Source organism: Scyliorhinus torazame, chromosome 1 (genome assembly GCF_047496885.1).
Source record: "Scyliorhinus torazame isolate Kashiwa2021f chromosome 1, sScyTor2.1, whole genome shotgun sequence".
Taxonomy (NCBI): Eukaryota; Metazoa; Chordata; class Chondrichthyes; order Carcharhiniformes; family Scyliorhinidae; genus Scyliorhinus; species Scyliorhinus torazame.
Genome location: NC_092707.1, coordinates 342,181,514 through 342,209,025, shown reverse-complemented (window position 1 = coordinate 342,209,025; position 27,512 = coordinate 342,181,514). Strand labels below are relative to the sequence as shown.

General features: G+C 48.6%; 1 protein-coding gene across 2 annotated transcripts in view; it reads left to right on the top strand.

Annotated features, from left to right (window-relative positions):
* The window catches only part of slc30a10 (solute carrier family 30 member 10), a 64,057-nt gene that overhangs the window by 28,258 nt on the left and 8,287 nt on the right, over positions 1-27,512 (top strand). The window contains exons 3-4 of one of the 2 annotated variants that reach the window (XM_072509403.1): positions 9,815-10,054; positions 24,093-25,806. In XM_072509403.1, the coding sequence (XP_072365504.1) occupies positions 9,815-10,054; positions 24,093-24,553 (701 nt within the window). In that variant the 3' untranslated portion in view covers positions 24,554-25,806. Of the gene's footprint in view, positions 1-9,814; positions 10,055-24,092; positions 25,807-27,512 lie in introns of those variants that run through there. The other variant, XM_072509413.1, reaches the window with a different exon arrangement.

The window sequence follows — 27,512 nt, the reverse complement described above, 5'->3', positions numbered from 1 at the left end:
CTACCCTATGTATGTTGGATAATTTGAGCTCCATTGCCCAGAGAGTAGTTGTTTAAGAGAAGACTTCAATGAGGTAGATATAGGGCACGATTCTCCAACCTTGTTGTGCTCTCACTCAAGTGAAATAAAGCCGGTTAACAGCAGGAGAGGCAGAAAATGAGAACTGCGTCAGGCACCAAATAGTTTGTGATGCAACCAGCCTGCACCTGCATGTGAAATCGAGATCTCGCCGTAGCAAGGCGAGAAACCAATTATCACCATTACAGCCCCATTTCCAGACAATTAACAAGAACTACCCCTTACCCAACGGACTCCCGTCATTCATTGGCCTCCCAAGCAAGTGCCCACGCTGGTGCCGATTAGAGCTCCTTTTGAGAAGGACTTCCGGGTGCGGCGATGACCAGCTGAGTCGCACGTTTCGGCAGCTCCCGGTGAAACGGACTTTTGGGCTCTTGATAGGAGCCCCAACGGCAATTTTGACGGCTAAAAACACTGTGCGGTAAACCAGAAGGGAATCCCCCCTGGATATGGATGAAAAAAGGAGGAGAAAGTGGCCGGATTGCAGTGGATCCTTTAGAACAGCGGCAAGGAAGGCAAGCAAAAACCAAGATGGCGTCGGAAGGTGGCAGTTTAACATGGGGCCCTGAACAACAAGAGTTCTTGAAATGCTGTGTGGAAGAGCTCAAAAAGGAAATGAAGAAAGAGCTGTTGGCCCCGATACTACAGGCGATCGAAGGGCTAAAGGAGGAACAAAAGACCCAGGAGCGGGAGCTTCGGGTCGTGAAGGCAAAGGCAGCCGAGAATGAGGACGACATACAGGGCCTGGTGGTGAAGACGGAGACGCATGAGGCACATCAGAAACGATGTGTGGAAAGGTTGGAGGCACTGTAGAACAACGCAAGGAGGAACAACCTGAGGATTCTTGGTCTTCCTGAAGGTGCGGAGGGAGCGGACGTCGGGCATATGTGAGCACGATGCTGCACTCGTTAATGGGAGCGGAGGCCCCGGCGGGTCCGTTGGACGTGGAGGGAGCATACCGAGTGATGGCGCGAGGACCGAGAGCAGGAGAAATTCCCAGAGCCATAGTGGTGAGATTCCCCCGTTTTAAGGATAGAGAAATGGTCCTTAGATGGGCAAAGAAAACCCGGAGCAGTAAATGGGAGAACGCGGTGATCCGCGTTTATCAAGACTGGAGTGTGGAGGTGGCGAGAAGGAGGGCGAGCTTTAATCGGGCCAAGGCGGTGCTTCATAAAAAGAAGATAAAATTTGGAATGCTGCAACCGGCAAGACTGTGGGTCACATATCGAGGGAGGCACCACTACTTTGAGACGGCGGATGAAGCGTGGACTTTTATTGTGGAAGAAAAACTGGAATGAGCGGGTTATTAAAAAGAACGTTTGAACAAAGTGGTGGGGCGAATGAGGGGAGCGAAGAGGGGGGTTAAAAAGGGGGGAAAGAGGAGTTTTATGTACGAATCCTGCGATGTGGTAACTTTTCTCTCTTCCACAGGTGGTGATGGGGGAGGAGGGGAGGTGGAGGAGATGGGGCGTTGGCCATTGGGGGCGGGGCCAAGGGAGAAGCGCGGGCTTGGTTCCCGCGCTATGATAATCATGGCGGGAATAGAGAAGCAGGAAGGAGGGGGCGTCGCACGGTGCGAGCCGAGGTCACGGGGGGAAGCCGAGGTCGGCCAGAGTTTGCTGACTTTTGGGAGCAACATGGGGGGAGTAATTATGCTAGCGGGGGATCTAGCGGGGGGGGGGGGGGTGGGAGGGGGGAATTACTGGGTTGCTGCTGCTGGGGAGAGGGGGGAGCTGGTATGGGAGGGGATGGGCGGGGGGCACCGCCTGGGGGAGATACAGCTGCGTGGGAACCGGGTGAGGAGCTGGAAAAAGGGGATGGCTAATCGACAAGGGGGGTGGGTAGGAAGCCCCCCAACCCGGCTGATCACATGGAACGTGAGAGGGCTGAACGGGCCGATAAAGAGGGCACGGGTACTCGCACACCTTAAGAAACTTAAGGCAGATGTGGTTATGTTACAGGAAACGCACCTGAAACTGATAGACCAGGTTAGGCTACGCAAAGGATTGGGTGGGGCAGGTGTTCCATTCGGGGCTAGATGCGAAAAACAGGGGGGTGGCTATATTAGTGGGGAAGCGGGTAATGTTCGAGGCAAAGACTATAGTGGCGGATAACGGGGGCAGATACGTGATGGTGAGTGGCAAACTACAGGGGGAGACGGTGGATTTGGTAAACGTATATGCCCCGAACTGGGATGATGCCAATTTTATGAGGCGGATGCTAGGACGCATTCCGGACCTAGAGATGGGAAAGCTGATAATGGGGGGAGATTTTAATACGGTGTTGGAACCAGGGCTGGATAGGTCGAAGTCCAGGACTGGAAGGAGGCCGGCAGCAGCCAAGGTACTTAAAGATTTTATGGAGCAGATGGGAGGTGTAGACCCGTGGAGATTTAGCAGCCCTAGGAGTAAGGAGTTCTCGTTTTTCTCCTATGTCCATAAAGTCTACTCGCGAATAGACTTTTTTGTGCTGGGAAGGGCGTTGATCCCGAAGGTGAGGGGAACGGAGTATACGGCTATAGCCATTTCGGATCACGCTCCACACTGGGTAGACTTGGAGATAGGGGAGGAAACAGGAGGGCGCCCACCCTGGAGAATGGACATGGGACTAATGGCAGATGAGGGGGTGTGTCTAAGGGTGAGGGGGTGCATTGAAAAGTACTTGGAACTCAATGATAATGGGGAGGTCCAGGTGGGAGTGGTCTGGGAGGCGTTGAAGGCGGTGGTTAGAGGGGAGCTGATACCAATAAGGGCACATAAAGGGAAGCAGGAGAGTAAGGAACGGGAGCGGTTGCTGCAAGAACTTTTGAGGGTGGACAGACAATATACGGAAGCACCGGAGGAGGGACTGTACAGGGAAAGGCAAAGGCTACATGTAAAATTTGACTTGCTGACTACGGGCACTGCAGAGGCACAATGGACGAAGGCACAGGGTGTACAGTACGAATATGGGGAGAAGGCGAGCAGGTTGCTGGCACACCAATTGAGGAAAAGGGGAGCAGCGAGGGAAATAGGGGGGGTGAGGGATGAGGAAGGAGAGATGGAGCGGGGAGCGGAGAGAGTGAATGGAGTGTTCAAGACATTTTATAAAAAATTATATGAAGCTCAACCCCCGGATGGGAGGGAGAGAATGATGGGCTTCTTGGATCGGCTGGAATTTCCCAAGGTGGAAGAGCAGGAAAGGGTGGGACTGGGAGCACAGATCGAGGTAGAAGAAGTGGTGAAAGGAATTAGGAGCATGCAGGTGGGAAAGGCCCCGGGACCGGATGGATTCCCAGTCGAATTCTATAGAAAATATGTGGACTTGCTCGCCCCGGTATTGACGAGGACCTTTAATGAGGCAAAGGAAAGGGGACAACTGCCCCCGACTATGTCTGAAGCAACGATATCGCTTCTCGCATTGTAGCGGGTCCTATAGACCTATTTCCCTCCTAAATGTAGATGCCAAGATCCTGGCCAAGGTAATGGCAATGAGAATAGAGGAATGTGTCCCGGGGGTGGTCCACGAGGACCAAACTGGGTTTGTGAAGGGGAGACAGCTGAACACGAATATACGGAGGCTGTTAGGGGTAATGATGATGGCCCCACCAGAGGGGGAAACGGAGATAGTAGTGGCGATGGATGCCGAGAAAGCATTTGATAGAGTGCAGTGGGATTATTTGTGGGAGGTGTTGAGGAGATTTGGTTTTGGAGAGGGGTATGTTAGATGGGTGCAGCTGTTGTATAGGGCCCCGATGGCGAGCGTGGTCACGAATGGACGGGGATCTGCATATTTTCGGCTCCATAGAGGGACAAGGCAGGGATGCCCTCTGTCCCCATTATTGTTTGCACTGGCGATTGAGCCCCTGGCGATAGCGTTGAGGGGTTCCAAGAAGTGGAGGGGAGTACTTAGAGGAGGAGAAGAACACCGGGTATCTTTGTATGCGGACGATTTGCTACTATACGTGGCAGACCCGGCGGAGGGGATGCCAGAAATAATGCGGATACTTGGGGAGTTTGGGGATTTTTCAGGGTATAAATTGAACATGGGGAAAAGTGAGTTGTTTGTGGTGCATCTAGGGGAGCAGAGTAGAGAAATAGAGGACCTACCGTTGAGGAAGGTAACAAGGGACTTTCGTTACCTGGGGATCCAGATAGCCAAGAATTGGGGCACATTGCATAGGTTAAATTTAACGCGGTTGGTGGAACAAATGGAGGAGGATTTCAAGAGATGGGATATGGTATCCCTGTCACTGGCAGGGAGGGTGCAGGCGGTTAAGATGGTGGTCCTCCCGAGATTCCTCTTTGTGTTTCAGTGCCTCCCGGTGGTGATCACAAAGCCTTTTTTTAAAAGGATTGAAAAGAGCATCATGGGTTTTGTGTGGGCCGGGAAGACCCCGAGAGTGAGGAAGGGATTCTTACAGCGTAGCAGGGATAGGGGGGGGCTGGCACTACCGAGCCTAAGTGAGTATTATTGGGCCGCTAATATTTCAATGGTGAGTAAGTGGATGGGAGAGGAGGAGGGAGCGGCGTGGAAGAGATTAGAGAGGGCGTCCTGTAGGGGGACTAGCCTACAGGCTATGGTGACAGCCCCATTGCCGTTCTCACCGAGGAACTACACCACAAGCCCGGTGGTGGTGGCTACACTGAAGATTTGGGGACGGTGGAGACGGCATAGGGGAAAGACTGGAGCCTTGGGGGGGTCCCCGATAAGAAACAACCATAGGTTTGCCCCGGGGGGATTGGATGGGGGTTATGGAATGTGGCAAAGAGCAGGAATAACGCAATTGAAAGATCTGTTTGTGGATGGGAAGTTCGCAAGTCTGGGAGCGCTGACCGAGAAATATGGGTTGCCCCAAGGGAATGCATTCAGGTATATGCAACTGAGGGCTTTTGCGAGGCAACAGGTGAGGGAATTCCCACAGCTCCCGACACAAGAGGTGCAGGACAGAGTGATCTCAAAGACATGGGTGGGGGATGGTAAGGTGTCAGATATATATAGGGAAATGAGGGACGAAGGGGAGACTATGGTAGATGAACTAAAAGGGAAATGGGAAGAAGAGCTGGGGGAGGAGATCGAGGGGGGCAGATACCCTAAGCAGGGTAAACTCGTCGTCCTCGTGTGCCAGGCTAAGCCTGATTCAGTTTAAGGTATTACACAGGGCGCATATGACTGGAGCACGGCTCAGTAAATTTTTTGGGGTGGAGGATAGGTGTGCGAGGTGCTCGAGAAGCCCAGCGAATCATACCCATATGTTTTGGTCATGCCCGGCACTACAGGGGTTTTGGATGGGGGTGACAAAGGTGCTTTCAAAAGTAGTGGGGATCCGGGTCGAACCAAGCTGGGGGTTGGCTATATTTGGGGTTGCACAAGAGCCGGGAGTGCAGGAGGCGAGAGAGGCCGATGTTTTGGCCTTTGCGTCCCTAGTAGCTCGGCGCAGGATATTGTTAATGTGGAAAGAAGCCAAGCCCCCGGGGGTGGAGACCTGGATAAATGACATGGCAGGGTTTATAAAGCTAGAGCGGATTAAGTTCGTTCTAAGGGGGTCGGCTCAAGGATTCACCAGGCGGTGGCAACCGTTCGTCGAATACCTCGCAGAAAGATAGATGGAATGGAAAAAAAAAGGCAGCAGCAGCAGCCCAGGATCCTTGGGGGGGTGGGGGGGGGGGGAGGGGGGGGGGGGGGGGGGAGGAAACAGAAGGACTCTCAGGGTTGTTAATATATACTGTATAATATGTATAGGTCGTTGCAACAGATAATTATATATTGGACTGTTAAATTATATTTTTGGAGAGTGTTACTTGTGATAAGGCAGTTGCCAATTAGGGTTAGTTTTCATTTTTATTATTTATTATTTATTCATTTTTTTTTTGTTTGTTTATAAAATAGGTCATTGTTATTTGTGTTGTTATAATATTGTGTAAAGGATGCACAATGTACTGTGTTGGTTGACCAAAAATTTTCAATAAAATATTTATAAAAAAAAAAAGAACTCCTTTTGAAAAACGTGAACCTGGTGGAAGAGCTTCTGTGGGGAGCCGAGGAGGTGAATAGCCATCTTTGTTCACAGGCAAAACCCCCCTTCGCTGGAGCCCACCCCAGTGCTCGGTGGGGACCCCCTGCAGGGGTGGACTGCCATGGGAGGGTTGGGGGAGGGGCAACTGGGGTGCAACCGCGCATGGCACCACCATGCCAACCCCATGGATCATGTGTGCTCGTTCCTGGAGCAACCCATGTCCCTGCCTGTTTGCTCCACCAGGCACCCATACCCACACCGACTGCCAAGTCCTCTGGCCGTACGGCTGAAAGCGATCGCTAATAGGGAATTAGCAATCGTGGTTAAGTGAGCACTTCACACAACGCAAGTGGATCCCCTTGGGTGGGCGGGTCATGTAACATGTGGGAGTCATTGCCCAGCATCCTGATCAGACCGTGATGCCTGGACACTGCCTGAACACTGCAGGAGGCAACACCACACACGCAGCAGCCAACATCTGAACACCCAGGGGATGGGACACAGCCAGAGGGTGGGTGAGTGCCACGAGGAGGGGGAGGTGCCTGGAGAGATGGGCCAAGGGTTCGGAGGTCACCCCGCATTGTGGAAGAAGGTGACAGAAGCATCATACTAGCTGTGCACACAAGTGTTTATTGTGTTTGACAATTCCCCACCCTCCCAATGGTGCTGTCCCCTCCCCCACCCCAAGGTCCCTCACCCTCTATCTACATTATCTACATCCCCCCACCTCCTGCCCCGGTGCCCGCAGTGATCCTAGAGGTGCCTTGCCCTCTTAGCTCTACCATTACGTGTAATGTGTTCCCTGGATGCATATCAGAGGTGGAAGCAACCATCTGCTTACCATGTCTTGTGGCCTTCGATGCTCCTGGTGGGCATCCTCTGGTTGCTCTGAGGCCGGAGGGCCCCGGCTCACTTGTCGGCGGCTCATGCAGAGTCGTGCCACCCTGTCCTGTGTGCTGACTGAGACGCAGCCTCATCAGAGGCTGGAACCCGGGGGAGCCGGTGGCCACCAACCCCACTCTATGGGACGGGTCCGGGTTGGCACCCGGCACTCCCTCCTTCCACTCGGTGCCGATCGTGCCTTGGGGTTCACCTTGGGATGGAGCGGCAGCTGGTTCAAGCCCCCGCTGCCCCTGCATCATCTGGCTCTGCCAGCTCTGGTAGTTCACCATGGTCCGTCCCATCGTGTCGACACCCTCGGAGATGCTCCTCAGTCATTGGACATGCTCTGCAGCGCCTCAGCAATACCCACCTGCGACTGGGACAAGCCCTGCAGTGCCTCGGCCATGCCCATCTGAGTACGGGACTTGTCCCGCAGAACCTCATCGAGGTCAGCCTGGTACTGAGTGACATCCCTCAGCGAGGCAGACATTCTGTCGAGACCCTCTACCATGGCCGTCACTGACTGCACGATGCCTTGGACACCTTCACTAATGGGGCCAACATCGTGCCCCAGTCTCTCCATTGCGATCTCCACCTGAGCAGTGTTGGCCTCGGTGCCACGCATTGCCGGCGACACCTCCTGCACCCGTAGGCTCTCGGACTCCTCCAATCGGCTATGGACCTGCTGGCGTGACGCTGACAGCTCCCTCTGAATGTCCGGTCGTACCCTAATGCTTTCATCAGCTCCGGGATGACCTCTTCCACAGGCTCAGCATCAGGCTGGCATCCAGCTGAGTCCTGGGATCCAGCAGACCTCCGACTGCTGTCTCGCCTGCGGGCTCCTGTCTCCACCTGATGTACATCAGCAGCAGCGGGGCACTCACCAGATTGTGCCTCAGAAGTCTGACCACTAACATTTCCCACTGAGGTGTGTGTATCTGCACTGGTGGCGAGTGGGGATGAGCACTGTGACGTGGCTAGTATGGCGGTATCCTCGAAGCTCTCCTCTGAGGTGGTCTCCTGGGAGGCAGGAGCAGGTGCCACCCGGGGTGGGCTGGCACCGTCAGCTGGAGGACCTGCGGGAGAATGGATATGTGGTCAGTGGGAGTGATGGGTCTTTCAGAAAGGCAATAACAACTCCCGTTGGATAGGTGGGGCCCAGTGGTTCCTCATCTCTGCAGCGTCCGCCAGCCTCCGCGTTGGTGACCGTTCTGCCCTCGACTACACCAGTCACCTCCAGGGCATGCTGCTTGAAGGTGGTGAGGGTTCTTAGGCCTGGCACACCACTGCCAGCCTGGGCTCTCTCCCGACGATTATGGGAGCGTTTTTTCTGAGGAGACACAGAGGGGACATCGTTAGCCACATGCGTGGTTCACAGTGGTGGGGTTGGTGGGGGTGGGTGTGTGTGTGAAGGAAGGGTGAGGGGATTGAAGGGGGAGGGGGTGGAGGAAGCATTGGGGGATTGAAGGGGGAGGGGTGATGGATGCTCCTATGGAGCCGGTAAGGTCTCGGCGGGGGGAGGGGGGCGGGTTGGTGTCTACTCACTCCTTATGCCCGGTGTAAATCATTGACCTTTTTCCTGCACTCGATGCCAGTCCTCCTGGTCACACTCGACGAGCTCACTGCCGTCACCTCGTCACAGTCGGCATTGGCTGCCCTATGGCTGCCCCTCCTGGACCCTCGGGGGAACAGAACATCCCTCCTGGCCTCCACAGTGTCTAGCAGCCTCCCCAGGTCAGTGTTCTCCAATCTTGGGGCTGGTCTCCTTGGCGCCATTGTTGCCAGCTTGCTGGGGCTGGCTGTGTAAGCTGTTGCCCAACCTTGTTAGTGGGGGGCTGGCCTCGTCATATGTGAAGTTGACATAATTGCCAACCCTGACAAACAAGACATCCACCTCAGCTGTCTTGTGCATCTGTTGACTGTGAAATCCTGCAAATGTCTCTAGCTGAGCCCTGGGAGAATCTAGGGGATAAAGGTTGAGGGATGTGGTGGCTTTGACAGTCACTGGAAAGACTGTCCATGATGTTCAGGTAGCAGCAGGTCTTATTCCAGCAGGCTGCAAATGTCAGCCATTACCTGACTGCAAGTCCTGAGTCTTCTAAAACACTATTTTCTGACATGAAAACAAAGCTTATCTTCTGTCAGCATTGTGTCTGACCTCCAAAGAGCTGCATCTCTCTGCTGATACCCTTCTCCCATGGACCGACAGGCCTGTGAACAGCAGGCTGTTCTTGGTGCAGTTCCTGCTACTCATGATACTGCTGCTGGTGTTGTTGGTTTAGTTGGTGGTCACCTTGGTCTTCATTTGAATTCCACAATAACCTGGCTTCAGCTGAACCCTTGCTATACGATCGATCAGAGCTCCAAAGTACAGATCAGAATTCTGGACTTGCAAAGGTAGATGACACCATGTGCATCTCTCTATGCACAAGTACTGCGTACTAACCTCTGACACAAGTAGCTGTGAGTGCTCAACACATTTTGACAGATTTGCCTGCCATGGCTCCCCCCCCCCCATCACCACCACCATCACCGCCCTGTCCACCAGTACCCAAACCTATGCGCTCACCTATGTTAAAGTTCCATCCTTTGTATGAGTTCAAAATTAAATTGGCTGGTAAACTGGGTAATTCGGTGTACTGGAAGAGCAAGCTTCAATGAGTCAGTAAGGCTTTCCTAATCCATTACTTTTTGAAAAAAAAACCATATAGTATGAGGTAAAACTGCCCTGGACTACAATTACATTACTGTAAGGGGAGGGAGCCAGTTTTAGATTAGCAATGCTCACTGGCTAGTGAAGCACAGTGATTTTATTGTACTTTCTAAGAATTAAGTCTCTAATAAATACTTATTTTCCAGGTGTTCTTCTACAAGTAATGGGCGATGCATTGGGTTCTGTGGTGGTGGTCGTCGCTGCTACTGTCTTCTATCTACTTCCACTTGATGACGGTGAAATCTGTAACTGGGAATGCTATGTGGATCCGAGTCTGACAATCATCATGGTCATAATAGTTCTATCATCTGCTTTCCCACTCATAAAAGAAACAGCAATTATTCTGCTCCAGATGGTACCCAATGGGATCAAACTTCTTGATTTGGGTAAGCTAATCTGTTTACTCTATAAGTTTAATTAACATGAGTTATGGATTGGAGCTCTTATTAAAATTGGAAATCCATATCCCATACATAAGAAAATTACTTTCTAAATCCAGGGTCTGATACCTAATCTGTCCCAAGTTGCCTAACATTAAACTAGCTGAAAACAAAGTGTCATGGACAGAAAGGAGGTTAATTTAAACAGTGCTAATTTCTCCTCTCATTACCCATCCATAAAGAGGAAAGTGTTTTTGAGTTTTGATTTGTTTCCTCTTTTATAAGTGACGGCGTATTTTCTAATCTCTCAGTTTTGCTGTGATACAATTTTCTATGAATATTCCCACAGCCAACTCAAGGTAGAATGAACTTAGAGGGGTAGTTTATTTTTACATAATCGAAATGCGGGAGGAGTGTTGCAATGTTTCCTTCTTTGCATTCACACGGTAAAAGAGGGATGGAGAGAAGAAAGAATTACAGTGCAGAGACCACAGGGAAAGGAAATGTTGTTTCACGTGGGTTCTGAATCAAAGTCCGATGAGGTATTTGAAAAATTCATTCATGGGAGGGTTGTGGGCATCACTGGTTGGACCAGCATTTATTGCCCATCCCTGAGGGCATTTCATGGTCAATCCAGCTGTGTGGAGTATTCCACGAACAAGATAATTCTCGGGTCCCTAGAATTGCCGGACCAGCGCCGGGCCTGATTTCAGCCAAATGCGATTTTGGCACGGGGCCCCATCTGTTGCCTTGTATATAGTTTACCGCCAGTTAATGTTAATAAATCATTTATACCTTTAACTACAGGTGTTTTTGTAATAAATTAGGCCATTCAACAAGAGCATTACATGGTACCAGAGTGGGAAGGTATTAAGCACTGAGAAAAAAAAAAACCCAGCCTGCCACAGAGATTTGAAGACTTTCCAGACTGCAGTATTAACAGCATGGAGTCGTTGAGGCCACCAAAACGTCTCAGCTTTCATGGTAATGTGCCATGATTTTTACACAGAAATACTTCATCCTCATCTTTAACTTATTTGTTGGTGTGCGAGGAGCTATAGGAACTTTCCTGCCTTTTTTTGGAAGTTTCCCGTCTTTTTGGACAAAGGGCGACAATCGGAATTTTCTCCTCCAAGAAGACGCCGCCATTACTGAGAAACACTTTAGAATACTGCGCTGCTAGCTCGTGAGCCTCACAAATCTTAACTGCTTGCTCCAAAGACAACTACGATTCCCTCAGCAACTTTCCCCTCAGCTTATTTTCATTCACACCAAACACAATCTGGTCCCGAATCATGGAAGATTCCACCGCAGGAAAATCACTGGTTTTAACTTTAAATCAGTGATGAAATGATCTATGGACTCATCTGTCTTCCGTAAACGTGATCAAAACACATAGATTTCACAAATTTCATTCTTTCTGGGGTTGCAATCTTTTAATTATTTTGTTAAAATTTTTACTATTTTCATCGTTTGCAAATTTAACCGTAATTAAACACAGCAATTGCTTCTGGCCCTGCCGCAGTTAGGAGAATTGCTACCTTACATGAATCTGATTGATCTTCTAAAGTTACTGCAATAAGAAATAGATTAAATTGTTGTTTAAACACTTGTCAGTTGCTGTTCACATTACCATGAAAGCTGAGACTCTTTGGTGGCCTCAACAACTCCATGCTGTTAATACAGCAGTCTGAAAAATCTTCAAATCTCTGTAGCAGGCTGGTATTTTTTTTTCTCAGTGCTTAATATCTTCCCACTCTGGTACCATGTAATGTTCTTGTTGAATGGCCTAATTTATTACAAGAACACCTGTAGTTAAAGGTATAAATGATTTATTAACATTAACTGGCGGTAAACTATATACAAGACAACAGATGAACAACAGCAAAATCATCCACATGCAAGCTCTCTCTTTTATTTCCTCCAGCGAATGTTTGGTCAGCTGACTTTACATTCACTTCTATACCAGTGAGACTCCTAGTGGTCAGTCGGTGAATTACAACACAACCATGATATCACTACATTCCCCTCCTCTCCTCTTCCCCTTTTCCCTTCTCCCTCCTCCCCATTGCTTCCCCTCTTCCCTCCCTTACCTTCTCCCTCCCTCCACGCACCTCCCACTTCCCCCAAGAAACTGGAAAATAAGACCGTTGAACCTAAGGCCTTGTTAAGTCTGCAACATTTTAAAATGGAGGTACGTGAAAGGTGAGTAATTTTATGAACTTCTGACCTGTTAAGAATTGTTACAGAAGGACTGTGAGTACCAAGGTTTTCTGTCCAAATGTGAGTGGAGTATCCAGTGCTTGGCCTGTTGAATGAGGTACAGTAGCTCGAAAGTCATTGACCTATAAACTGCAACAGGTATCCCAGTCAGAGCACATACTACAATAGATTTAGCTATGTGAAAATTACACAGATATGGAGGCTGAGGAGGTTCAGAATTATCAGTGAGGTGTGGTGCTTGGTCCCACAAAGTTCGTAGCACAGTGGTTAGCACTGTTGCTTCACAGCGTCAGGGTCCCAGGTTCGATTCCCTGCTTGGGTCACCATCTGTACGGAGTCTGCACGTTCTCCCCCTGTCTGCGTGGGTTTCTCCCGGGAGTTCTGGTTTCCCCCCACAAGTCCCGTAAGACATGTTGTTCGGTAATTTTGACATTCTGAATTCTCCCTCTTTGTACCCGTATAGGCACTGGAATGTGGCAACTAGGGGATTTTCACAGTAACTTCATTGCAGTGTTAATGTAGGCCTACTTGTGACAATAAAGATTAGAATAATAATTATTATTATCTGCAGGGACAGTGAAACCATATGCAACAAAATAAAGAGAAGGCCATGAAATTTGGCTCCGCAGCACGTATTTTGTTGTTGGCATTATGAGGGGCTGTTTTGCCTCCAAAACGCCATATGGACACTTCCAGGGCGAGCTGCACTGGACACTATTTTGGTTGGTGCATTAGGTATACAGAGGGATCATCTGCTAGATATATGCAGTGTGGCAGATCACAGTTAATTGATGCCAGTGCTGGTAGTTTGGTAGTTTGTACTCCAGCTAAGACCACCCCTTAAATGGGTACAGCTGGACACACAATGAGCCACAGGAAGGAACCCCGGACGCATTATTTAACAGGATTATCAACTACTTTCAGATTGGTTCCTAATCAGTTTTTACTTGCTCTTGCTGTGATTATAGAAGTTGTCATGATATTACAGTGATTGTGGTAGTGGACTCCAATATCAGATGTAATACGGTACATACACTCAGTGCTTCATGGAGTCACCTGACCTGGGAGTCCTCAGATAGTACATGTAAATGCAAGACTTTTTTCTTAAATCTTTTCATTCGTCATTTTCAAAATTTATAAACAGTTATGCACATAGTTGGCCGTGTTTATTTACTGTATTATACAGAAAGGTTTGTCTTGTCCTTCCCTTAATTTCCCCTATTTACATTCTGCTGCCCTCTGGCTCGGCATGTGTTTCTTTTCTTTCTAACTTTCCCGTTTCGTATCCTATTCGTTGTTGATGGCCTCGAACAGGTTCTGGGACATGTCGACAACTGCCCCCATGCATTTAGGCAGCCTTCCTCCAACCCTTGGATGGTATGTTTAATCTTCTCCAGGTGGAGAAATTCTGCAAGGTCAGCCAGTTAGTCTGCAGCTGTGGGTGCTGCTGCTGATTGCCAGCCGAGCAGGATTCTCAGGCAGGCAATTCGGGAAGCGAAAGCTAGGGCTTCGGTCCTCTTCCCCATGGGTAGCTCTGGCTGCTCTGATACCCTGAAGATTGCCACATTTGGGCATGGCTTCACCCTCGCCCCTACAACCTGGGACATTGCCTCGGAGAAGGCTGTCCAGATCCCAGCAAGTTTGGGACAAGCCCAGAACATGTGGGTGTGGTTGGCCGGCCCCCTCTGGCACCGTTCACATTTGTCCTTCACCTCCGGGAAGAACCTGCTCATTCGAGTTCTGGTCAGGTGTGCTCTGTTCACCACTTTGAACTGCATGAGACTAAGCCTTGCGCAGGAGGAGGTGGAGTTGGCCCTGCTCAGTGCTTCGCTCCAGAGACCCCACCCAACTTCTGTCTCCAGTTCGTCCTCCAATTTCTGTCTAGCCTCGTCCAGTGGTGTTCGACTCTGTCCAGTAACTGTCCATACATTTTCCCACATAGTCCCCCGTCTTTACTGTCTCCGTTTACCAGGTCTTCAAATAGTGTAGTCTCTGAGGCTCCGGGGTACCCTACTGTCTCTTTGCGGAGAAAGTGCTTTATTTTCAGGTGTCCCATTTCCTGACCTGTTGGTAGTTCCCACTCCTCCGTCAGTTCGTCCACTGTTGCTAGTCTGTGCCCTACGTAGAAGCCCCTAACTGTCAGTGTACCCCCGTCCCGTCTCCATTTCCTGAAGGTAGCTTCTAGCATGGCTGGGGGGGGGAATTTGTGATTGCCGCAAATGGGAGCCATGGGGGGCATCCTAGTCAGCCCGAAGTGCTGCCTTAATTGGGCCCATGTTTTCAGTGTGGCCGCTACCACTGGGCTAGATGTGTATTTTGCCGAGGGGGATGCGAGTGCTGCTGTAGCCAAAGCGCAGAGGGTCAGCCCTTGCAGGAGTCCCCTCCATCTGTACCATGTTATTCATGGAGAATATTGGTGGGTGAGTGACAGGTGGGTTGTGCATTGTGCATAGTTTGAAGATAGGGATGTAATTGATAGGCTGTGGCATTTGAAGCTGACTTCACTGATCTTGACCAATTATGTAAGGTCATTGAACTGCTTGTGGCACTGTATCCAGACTCCTGAGGTTCGATCACTGGCATTGACCGCCATGCCTAACTGATCCCATTGCCTTCATACAGTTTGTCTGGAGGGTCTCCTGCCCTTGTGAACGGATCACGTCTCTCCATCTCTCCGTTACCATCACCAAGGTGCCCAGTATAACATCAGAGAATCTTGGAATGTGCTCCTCTCCTGTTGCAGCATCGTTCATTGTTCTTCGTCAGGCTCTCTTCTGTAAAGAGTTCCAGCTCCTCCTATCAGAATACACCTCCCGTTTCAGAATGCAGGCTGGCTTTATGTGGTCCTAATTTGCTTTATCTCTGTCCCCTCTGCTGAGTTGAGCAGCCACGAAGTTGACCTGCTGTCTGCATCAGTTTCAATGGGCACAGGTTAATTGTACATTACCGAGGACTTCCGGTGGCGGCTATGAAGGAGTAAGTTGCACATTTGGTGGCTCCCGCTCAGGTCGGACTTTTGAACCTTTTCTACCGGACTTGAACTGTAAAACTGATGACAGAGGCAATTGTGTACTGAATTCCCGCATCGGTGCATGGAGAGAAGGACTAGAAGTGCTCGGAAAGGCAGAAACAGAAAGACAGAGAAGGCTTGGGCTGAAGCTGCAGCAGGAGACAGCATGGCGGAGGATCGGACCTCTGGTCTGTCGACCCGGCGGTCAATGGAGCAGCTGATGCAAGTTATTCAGGAAGGCTTTGCTAAGCAGAAACAGGACTGCTTGGACCCGATAAAAGAGTTGATTGAGCGGCTGGAGCTTAGATTGGACGCCTAAGATCGGGCGATCCAGAAGGTGGAGAAAGCGCTGGCTGAACAGGAGGAACATCAAACTGCGGTGGAGTTGGAGGTGGGGATGCTGAGAGACCAGCAGAAAAGGCTCCTGGAGAAGGTGGAGGACCTAGAGAATAGATACCGCCGGCAGAACATGAGAATCATTGGGCTCCCAGAGGGGTCCGAAGGAGCGGACTCTGGGGCTTACATTGCAGATATGTTTGAGAAGCTGCAATGAGCCCCCCAACTAGGCTGATCACCTGGAATGTTCGAGGGTTAAATGGGCCGGTCAAGAGGGCACTTGTGTTCGCGCACCTTAGGGGACTGAAGGCGGACATGGTAACGTTGCAGGAGACGCATCTTAGAGTAACTGACCAGATTAGATTGAGGAAAGGCTGGGTCAGTCAGGTCTTTCACTCGGGACTGGATTCAAAGACTAGAGGAGTCGCGATCCTGATCACTAAGTGGGTGGTGTTTGAGGTGGGTAGAATAGTCTCGGACGTGGGAGGTCGGTACATTATGGTCAGTGGGAAGCTAGAGGGGGTGCAGGTGGTATTAGTAAATGTATGCGCCAAATTGGGATGATGTGGAGTTTATAAAGAGGATGCTGGGGAAGATACCGAACCTGGTCATTGGAGGGGACTTCAACACAGTTATTGACCCAGGCCTGCACCGGTCAAGCTCGAAAACGGGCAGGGTGCCAGCAATGGCAAAGGAACTAAAAGAGTTCATGGAGCTGATGGGGACGGGACGGGGGACGACCCCATGGAGATTTGGCCAGCTGAGAGTGAAGGAGTTCTCCTTCTACTCACACGTGCATAAAATGTATTCCCGGATCGATTTCTTCATTTTGAGCAGGGCCTTACTGGCAGGGGTGGTGGACACGGGGTACTCGGCGATCACAATCTCAGACCATGCTCCGCACTGGGCTGATCTGCAGGTTAGTAAAGACAGTAACCAGCGCCCGCACTGGAGGTTAGATGTGGGACTTTTGGCTGACGAAGGAGTGTGTGAGCGGCTGAGGAAATGTATTCAGAACTACCTGCAGGTCAACGACACGGGGGAAATTTCAGCAGTGATGGTCTGGGCAGCACTGAAGGCGGTGGTCAGAGGGGAGTTGATCTCGATACGGGCCCATAGGGAGAAGGTGGACAGGGCAGAGACGGATCCATTGGTTAAGGAGATACTACAGATCGATAGGAGGTATGCGGAGACTCCAGAGGCAGGGCTTTTAAGGGAACGGCGGAGGCTACATGCAGAGTTTGGCTTGTTAACCACAGGGAGGGCGGTGGAGCAGCTGAGAAAGGCGAGGGGGGGATCTATGAGTATGGGGAGAAGGCCATCAGAATGCTTGCACAGCAGCTTAGAAAGAGGGGGGCAGGCAGGGAGATAGGGAAAGTAAATGATGGAGCACAGAGTCTCGCTATATGCAGACGACCTGCTTCTGTATGTATCGGACCCATTGGAGGGGATGGAAGAAATTCTGAGGATTCCAGGGGAATTTGGCCGGTTTTCGGGGTATAAGCTAAATATGGGGAAAAGTGAGATGTTTGCGGTCGAGGGGACAAGAGAGGCGATTGGGGGAGCTGCCGTTTAGATTAGCAGGGGGAAGCTTTAGGTACCTAGGCATTCAAGTGGCGCGGGAATGGGACCGGCTCCATAAATTAAATCTGGCCCGACTAGTAGACCAAATGAAGGACAATTTTCGGAAATGGGACGCGCTCCCGTTGTCATTAGCTGGGAGGGTGCAGACGGTGAAGATGATGGTCCTCCCGAGATTCATGTTCGTGTTTCAATGTCTCCTCATCTTTTTTCCGCGGTCCTTTTTTAAACCGGTCAACAAAGCGATCTCTGGCTTTGTTTGGGCGGGCAAGACCCCGCGAGTAAGGAAGGTAATGCTTGAGCGGAGTCGGGGAGAGGGCGGGCTGGCGCTGCCAAATTTTAGTAACTATTACTGGGCAGCGAATATAGCCATGATCAGGAAGTGGGGGGGGGAGTCGGCATGGGAGCGTATGGAGGCGGCTACATGTAAGAGCACCAGTCTGGGGACGTAGGTAACTGCGGATCTGCCATTCCCGCCGGCACGGTACTCCACCAGCCCCGTGGTGGTGGCGGCCCTGAGAGTCTGGGGGCAATGGAGGAGACATGTGGGAGCAGAGGGAGCATCGGTCTGGTCCCCAATCTGTAATAATCACCGGTTTGCCCCGGAAAGTATGGATGGGGGGTTCCGGATATGGCGGAGAGCAGGGATTGAGAGGATGGGGTATATGTTTATAGAGGGGAGCTTTCCGAGTATGAGGGCGCTCAGGAGGAGAAGTTTGGGTTGGCGAGGGGAAACAAATTCAGGTATCTGCAGGTGCGGGACTTCCTACGTAAACAGGTGTCAACCTTCCCGCTCCTACCGCTAAGGGGAATTCAGGACAGGGAGTTTCCAGAGGGTGGGTGGAAGTAGGGAGCGTCTCGGACATTTACAAGGAACTTATGGGGTCAGAGGAGACGCAGACCGAGGAGCTGAAGCGCAAGTGGGAGGAGGAGCTGGGAGGAGAGATAGAGGCGGATGCGTAGGGTAGAGTCAACGCGTCCGCAACATGTGCCAGGCTCAGCCTGATACAATTTAAGGTCGTTCATCGGGCTCACATGACAGTGGCCCGGATGAGCAGATTCTTTGGGGTGGAAGACAGGTGCGCAAAATGTGCGGGAGGACCAGCAAACCATGTCCACATGTTCTGGGCATGTCCGAAGCTTAGGGGATTTTGGCAGGGGTTTGCAGATGCCATGTCCACGGTGTTAAACACAAGGGTGGCACTGATTCCAGAGGTGCTGATTTTCGGGGCATTGGAAGACCCGGGAATCCAGGAGGAGAAAGAGGCAGACGTTCTGGCCTTTGCTTCCCTGGTAGCCCGGAGACGGATACTATTAGCTTGGAGGGACTCAAAGCCCCTGAAGTCGGCGACCTGGCTATCGGACAGGGCTAGCTTTCTCTGTTTGAAGAAAATCAAGTTTGCCTTGAGAGGGTCACTGCTAGGGTTCGCATGGAGGTGGCAACCGTTCATCGACCCTTCTTCGTGGAAAATTAATCGTCAGCAGAAGGGGGGCGGGGGGGGGGGGGGGGGGGGGGCGTTAGTTTAGCTTAGAGTAGGGGGTTAATAAAGGTGGGACCTGTAAGGAAAGGAGACGGCTTTTGCACTATGTTTATAGTTTCATGTACATTGTTTATTATGTTGTTGTTATAATACCAAAAAATACCTCAATAAAATGTTTATTAAAAAAAAAATTGTACATTACCGGTGATCTCCTGTTTTTGGTAGCTATTAAATTTTACTTCCAAAGACTTGCACTTATATAGCACCTGACCTCAGGACATCTAACGTGTTTTACAACCAGTGAAGTATTTTTGAAATGCAGTCACATTTGTAATGTAGCAAAAACAACAGTCAGTTTGCTCGTAAACAGCAATATGATAATGATCAGATAATCTGCTATTTTAGTGAACTTGTTTGAGGGATAAATACTGGCCAGGAATTCAGGGATAATTCCCCAGCTCTTCTTCAAAATAATGCCATGGGATCTTTTACGTCCACTCGCAAAAGCAGAGCATGGCCTTAATTTAATGCGTCGCCCAAAAGGTGACATATCCAATAGTGCAGCATTCCCTCAGTACTGCACCAGAGTGTCAAGCTAGATTTTTGCACTTGTGTCACTGGGGCAACACTTGCACCCACCACCTTTATGCCAGAGACAAATGTGCTATGAGTGAAGCCATGCCTGACAATTGGACGTGCTGCATTACCAGTGGTCATCAAGATAATATATGGAGGGAATTTCAGCCCGCTTTCGCGACGACGCCAGTGGAAAATTCTGCGAGACCACGGGAATGAGAATCTCACCGGCGTGATTTCGTTCTCGGATTTTCGTCGGCCCTCGCCGGTGAAGTAAATTTAAACATATTGAAAGAATTTCCTGCCATATGTTCCCCATGGAAGGGAATTTCCGTCACATCGGTGAGATTTACAACAGCTTTTACCAAACTTGAAGTTGTCGAGGGGAATTCACCGGGTGCTCATATGTCATTATAGCCCCCCTAAGGAGAGGTACATGCTCGGTGAGTGCTCTGGCACTGCCTCCAGTACTGCTCGCTGACAGCCTGATAGACCCACACTGACAGTGCCAGGGGACAGCGCTGGGGTGGTCCCTCTGAGGAACCCCATTGCGGGGGCGGATTCCCCGTATGTGTGGAGGGGTTGCCCCAATGCTTGTGTGGAAAGGGGGTTCCCTCGATGTTCTAGTGGGGGGGGGGTGGATAATGCCCGATGCCTGTGTCGGTGGTGATGGTTGCCCAGTCCATGGTGCGTGGGGGAGGTTTTGTCACAATGCTGTTCTGGACGCCCTTTAAAAATGGCGGTCCGATCTCTGTGGGCTGGCATTGGTGGCTCTATCAGGCACTGCCCCGCCACAGTGTTGGCAAAAACCAAGGCTCCAAATGTCTTTTGCGCAGAGTGCGCTAAAATATGTAGAGAAACCTCCGCTGCACAGCTGGAGAGCTGCACACTGGTTTTCTCGCCTCAGCCAGCACTCAGTGTACTAAGGGGAAGATTGCACCCATAGGGCGGAATTTTCCAATCCTGCCAGTTTTCGTGGCAGGCTGGAGTGGAAGATTAGGAGAGTGGCCAAAAGCCAGAATCCCACCGATGGGAAATGAATTTGGAATTTTGCCCTTACCACTTTCATGGCGGGCTGATGGTGAGTCAGGCTTCCCACTGATCTGTGCCGGGAATATTTTTGCATAAATTACCACGTCATGAATCCTCATTAAAACGTGACTCGCTGGGGTCAGAGCTGAGAGAAAAGAGGAGGGCTTCCTTGAGGAGTTGCAAATGGAGCCTTTTGGTGCACATTAATGAGAGAGAATGCAGGAGTCATGGGCTTCACAATACAGCCGCTCCATTTGAGCATTAACAGAGAGGAATGTGAGAATGGAAAATGCTGGCAACTGTTAAGGAAGCACAACTGCTGCATATCACCAGATCAACAATGAAAGCGTCTAATGTGCTTTCTCCATTTCCATGGATAATGAGCCAAAGGGCATCCAGTCATTGCTGAAGTGCAAGTTGAGCTTAATCAGTATACTAACTCTCCAAGTGCCAGATACCTGGGTTGTCACTGCCTATGACTGCTACAGAGATGTGTCAGTGTGGCACACCCCAGAATGTGACTCCAGCCTACTGAAAATCTATGACTCACTGGGATGTGTGTCTTTGTGCTGGTGGAGGGTGCAGGTGAATGCAATGACAGGTCTTCTATCTGATGCATCCTCAGCATCCTCCTCTGAGGTGGCCTGGGTCTTATGTTTTGCCTCAAGCTCTGTCTGAGCCAGCTGGTGCCTGTAAAAGAGAGGAGATAGATTTAGTCCATAAGCAGACAGAATATAACATTGCATGTGACTCACTGTGATTTATCAGGAATGTGATCACTCATGGATAGCTCATGCATCGTGGCTTGCTGGGAGAGGCTGATCTTGCCTTCCCCACAGGAGCGATCTTTGTCTTCGCCTGCCAGCTTGGTGGCATCCTCCTCAAACTGGGACAACTCCTGGACAACTACCATGCCTCCTCCAGGGATATGACCTTGTTGTTGTGGCTGAGCTTGGCCTGCATGAAGATAAATGGAATGGAATGTGATGAGAAGAATTGAGGAGAGGGACAGAATTCTCTGCTTGTTCACAGCAGTGGGATTTGCTGGTCCCACTGCAGTGAATGAGAAATTTGAGTGTCAAACTCTCCATCCTTGCTAGTAGCGAGGCAGACTCGCAGTGGAGAATCCCAGCCAAGGTGGGAAGCAAGCATGCCCACTGTGCGCGCAGAGCCCTCCCAAGTAAGGGCTGAGCATAGAGTTAGTGCAGCATTTTAGATGAGATGCTGGTGGTGTTGAAATTTCCATGAGATGATCAGTGCTAATGTCACCCCCGCTAATATTGTGTAAGATCCCTGAGCAATGTAACACTTTGAGTGCATGATGCCATTATGAGAGTGTGAGTTTGGAGTAAGCTGAAGGTTGGATTGCCCTGGTGGCTCAGATGAAATCATTCATCCTCTTCCTGCACTGGATGATGTTTCTTGGGCAGGTGCCCAACAAGCTGACCTCCTTTCCAACCACCTCCCAGGCCAGCGAGGTGAAGCTTGTGGGCCTCCTGCGACCATCCCTCAGGTGGAGGACATTTTGGTGTTGGCAGAATCTGTGCATGAAGGCCTCAAGGGAGTCACTGCTGAACCTCAGAGCACCTTTATTCTTCAGCGGAGCCATATCCAAACATTTCCGTCACACAGCTGGCCCGGTGAGAGTAATGTGTGTGTTCGGGTGATGTTTAAATATGGCGCCTGGACCTTTGATACCGTTAGGTAACGGCAGAGTGGACAAATCAGTGCCTGCCCCACCATGTGATTCAGAGAGCTACTCACCAATGCATATTAATGAATATCTGAGTGTGAAATCGGGCCGTTTCCACCGCTGCGAAACACGTGGCAGGTAGCACGGAAAATCCCACTCTTAGTTTCGGAAAGAAAAATTCCACCCATAGAAATAGGAGTGGACCATTCCGTCTCCCCAAGCCTGTCCTGCCGTTCTATTTGATCCTGACTAACCTTAGCTCAATTAACCTGCCATGATTCCATATTCCTTCCAAAAATCTATTCAGCTCAGTTTTTACATTTTCAGTGATCACATTTACATCAGGTGGGCCTTTCTTCAGGAGGCATGTAAAATTTTGTTACACCATACATTTCAACAAGAATCATCAGTGAACAGTTGCTGCAGACAGGAAGACACATGCATCAGGGCCTCATCTGCCAGTTTTTCCAATCAGCAAAAGGGATTATTTTCTTTTGAATATATAATCACAGAATTATTTTTTCCTATCCCTTTGTTTTTTCATTGGTGTCTCCTGCATGTGTTTAGCTTTGGACAACTGATACTTTATTTTCTGCACTCTGGAAAGAAAATGGCAGCAATTTTGATTACATTTGTGTGATGAATTAACATTCAAAAGCATATCCTTGTCACTTTCCACTAATTAACCGTACTACATCCTTACCTATTGCATGTTAGTTTAGATTAACATTTGGATCAGATGATTGTAGCTTTGAACTCATTTTCTCAACTGACCCTGATGCACAGCACTGAGAGAGTGCTGTTTTGTTGGATGAGATGGTATCCAGTGAATTGATTGATTTTCTTGATCAGATGGCACAATTAAAAGAGGAGTAGGTTGTTCACCCACTATTCTGACCTAGACCTCTCCCTGGAAGTAGTGATAAATGAATCATTCATCTAATTGCTGTTTGTGAGTTCCGGAGGCAAATGGTGCCTGTCTGATAAATCCCTGTAATCGGGAAGTAATTCATTGCATTGTGCTTTGATGCAATTCAACAGAATAAGGTGATGAATAAACACAAGTGAAATGATTTTTAGCAGTTCATTGCTAAAACATATTTTGCTGCCATATTTTTTTCTCCTTGTGTGTTGTGAGTTTCTCCATGCTGTTCCCCTCCAGATGAATGGCTGCAATGCCTACACCAGAGCTGTGGCAGATACAGAAGAACTTGCTCCCTGTACTTATGATTTATGAAGAACTTTGGAATTTGAAATTTCAGTATGGGTGATGTGGAAGTATTGGCACGATGGGGGGAAGGGACTACAGGGCTACTGATGTCAAGGAACAGTAGCCAAACAGGAGGCTGTATCTACAGGAGAGGTGGAGGGAGGCAGGGCGGAGAGAGAACATTTACTTTAAGCGAATGGTTGTGAACATTGCAACGATAGTTTTGCTGAAATGGAGCTTTTAGCTCATTGAAGATGATTGTGTATTTGGTTTTAGCAATTTCTATTTCAACATAAAATCTAAAAATGTTAGGTGTATCTTCAATTAGGTTGTGAAACGTAGTGAGAGAATACAATTGGTGTATTTTAAGTTAAATTATTTAAAAGCGCAATTTAATAATCAGTTTTGATTAAATTCAGCTTAATATTTCAGTCCTTGATCTTGGATTACCAGAAATGATAGACTGTTGGTCCAGGTAGTGCACTGGTTCTGATCTTAGTTCAAGCTTGTGATTCAGCTTTTTATCACCTCACTGCAAGTGCAAAGGTTACAAAGCTAATATGTTTATTATAACTAATCTTTTCATAATACAGGATCCCATGAACTAATTTGTACATGCTTGGTTCAGGTCCTCCACTTGCAGCTCTTCAACTTGCGCAATCTTTTTTCCATCAGGAGGATGCAAGAGTCTGAGCTTTTCCATGACCATTAATGATGTCCCTTTGGGTTGGACTGCCCAACTGGTTTTCCTCCTTTCTCAGAGATTCCGATATTCTTTTGAGCAAACTGGTCAAACGACTCATTAAGTTCAAAAGTATAAAGTTATGCCAACCTTATTTTGAATTATATGCTATTTTTGACAACTGAACACAGTCTAAAGTTCCATTTCCCATGCTTTGCAGATGAAACATTGTGTGCAATTGATGGAGTGCAAGGGATTCATGAACTCCATATCTGGGAGTTGGCCGGAGGTAGGATTATTGCTTCACTTCACGTGAAGTGCCTGGATCTGTCCAGCTACAGAACAGCAGAGTTACAAATACGTGAGATATTCCACAATGCAGGAATTCACTCTGTTACGATTCAGGCAGAGTTTATTTATAGGGTGACTGACTCTGTCCTAATGTGCAGCTCCCCCTGTATGTTAAGGGAATGTGAGAATAAAATGTGCTGCATCCCACCAAAAGACCATAGCCTTGAAGCAGGTGCCTCGTGTAACGGCCACATGAGTAACAATGCAGCGGAAGGTAATGGAGGAGAACTTTCCATTCCTCCATCTTACAGACTGACAACCAAAGATGTGGAGGAAGATAAAACGGAAGCCACAAATGGGCTATTGCATTTGCACAGTACATCCTTATGAGTTTATTTTATACACAAAAATGAAGTCAGATTTTGCACTGAAGCTCAATCAAGGACTGGTAAACTCACAGATTCTACTTGTTATAAAAATCAAGTCTGCAACAGAAGAATACAGATCAATAAGGTCTCCCTCTGTTAATGTGTTTGAGGTACGCTTAGCTAACTGTCAACCTCTTCATTATAACCAGTCTGAAATGAGTTTGCCAAACTAATTACAGCTCACAAAAGTGATTTTATTGGTGTTCCTGTAAACATTGAAATTAAATGGCAATTTACCATTTGAATGTTAAATTGACTAAAAGCTAAGTTTTAGCCCTTGTAAAATAACTAAATTGCACATTAAACCTGGATGAGTTCCTCAGCTTTATTTAATTTCAATTGCATTAAATGTCTAGCTTTAACACTGGTGTCAGAATTCCTGCAACTGGCCATTGCTTTCAAAACAAGAAAAAAGACATTTAAGTCTTTTAAGCCACAATAATAGAAATTTTATACCTTGAGATGATCAAGTACCAAGGAATTGGTATTTGACACAACTATTCAGCAGTGCGATTTTTATCAGGCTTCTTCAACTACTTCTGTCTGGTGCGCGACTGTCTGATTGCCTTTCTGTGTCCTTCATTATTTAAAAAAGATGTCCCATGAAATTGGACTTTCTGTTGCCAAATGTCTTTCCTTAATTACAGTATGTTACCTGGGGTCATTAAATGGTGGGCCTTGGCTTCATTCCCAACCATTATTCTCATTGAGTGGGTTACTTGACAGGTAATTTTGATACAATAACGAGTAGACCCAAAAGGGATCAAAATACGCAGGTTGGGAGAGGGCAGGGCAGGGCGGGGGCATAGGCATCAGTTTCACTAGAGTTCTGTTCTGACCAAAGTGCTGCTTTGAACTCCAATGGTGGTGGCGGGTTTGCTTGCGGGGTATTTCTGGAGGCTGAGGCTGAGGGGAAGCGGGCAAATTATTCTTCCACCTCGACATCAAAGGGGCATGTCCTGTGAATCTAAGCCGCTCTGAGAATTCTGCCTTGTGTGTCCTTATAGAACCTGGGGGTGATTTTATGTAGTAATTTCTGATTCATGAACTGACCACTGGAAGCCATGTAATTCCTGTGATAAGATTTTTTATTTATGTGGCGAAAAATAATAAAGTGAACAATCCTAAAATGATAGATATTGGAATTTATCCTGCTGAAAGTATTACATATTTGTAACAGACTCGAGCAAAATGTAACAAATAAACAAGTATCTTCAAAAGGTGATTGCATTGTAGGGCTGAAGTTTTGTCTGGTTACCTTTTTAGGAGGGAAATGGAGAGAGATATTTTCATAATCTTCACTCAAATGGTTACATATGTCAAGTACTGTCTGCATTAGGGGAAATGGTATATGAAAGGAACAGGTTTGATCGACTAAATTGTATTCATAGCTCTTTCTGTGCTTTGTTTTATACTCTAGCTTTGTTTTGATTTGCAGTCTGGCTTAAAATGACTTGTTTTTATACTTCTAGAGACAAAGCACAATTTCTAAAATCTTGCTACAGTCTTTCCTTTCCTTCTGCACTGTAAATTCTATGATTTCTGTCGATAGTGGTGTTACACTGTTAAAGCATTTGTTACTTGCTGCTGAAATGAGTACAGAGAGATTACGAAGGCAGAAATCAGTAAAGTGATCCGGAAGAATTCTTTCATTTCCCCAGAAATTAAACTGGATAGTCAAATTGTGCTCTTTACTTCTTCAATAACTTTAAACATAAAGGAATGTGGTAGACATACACTTGTTTTAGTCAACAAAGTCGGACAAATCCAACCGGCCAATTACCACCCCAGCAGTCTACACTTGATCTTCAGTAAAGTGCTGGAAGGTGTCATCAACAGCGCTATCAAGTGGAATTATTCAGCAATAATCTGCTCATTGACACTCAGTTTGGGTTCCGTCAGGGCCACTCAGATCCTGACCTTGTTACAGCCTTGGTTCAAACATGGCCAAAAGAGCTGAACTTAAGACGTGAGTTGAGAGTGACTGCCCTTGACATCAAGGCAACATTTGAGCGTGGCATAAAGGAGCCCTAACAGAACTGAAGTCAATGGGGATCAAATGGGGCAAAACTTTCCACTGGTTGGAGTTATACCTGGCAGAAAGGAAGATGGTTGTGGTGGTTGTACATTTCCTGTAGAGTCCTAGGCCCAAACATCTTCAGCTGTTTCATCAATGACCTCCCCTCTATCGCTCCATGAGAAGTGGGGTTGTTTGCTAATGATTGCACAATGTTCATCATCAATGTTCATCGAACCCTCAGATACTCAAGCTGTCCGTGTCCATATGCAGCAAGACCTGGCAATACTCAGGTTTGAGCTGATAAGTGGCAAGTAACACTTGCGCCGACAAGGGTCCAACATCTCCAACAAGAGAGAATCTAACCAGCACCCCTGGATATTCAATGGCATTACCATTGCTGAATCCCCCATTATCAACATCCTGGGGTTATCATTGACCAGAAACTGAACTGGACCAGCCATATAAACACTGTGGCTATAAGAGCAGGTCAGAAGCTGGGAATTTTGTGGTGTGTAACTCACCTCCTGACTCCCCAAACCTTGTCTACCATCTACAAGGCACAAGTCAGCAGTGTATTAGAATACTCTTCACTTGGACTTCCGGGTGCGGCGATGACCAGCTGAGTCGCACGTTTCGGCAGCTCCCGGTGAAACGGAATTTTGGGCTCTTGATAGGAGCCCCAACGGCAATTTTGACGGCTAAAAACACTGTGTAGTAAACCAGAAGGGAATCCCCCCTGGATACGGATGAAAAAAGGAGGAGAAAGTGGCCGGATTGCAGTGGATCCTTTAGAACAGCGGCAAGGAAGGCAAGCAAAAACCAAGATGGCGTCGGAAGGTGGCAGTTTAACATGGGGCCCTGAACAACAAGAGTTCTTGAAATGCTGTGTGGAAGAGCTCAA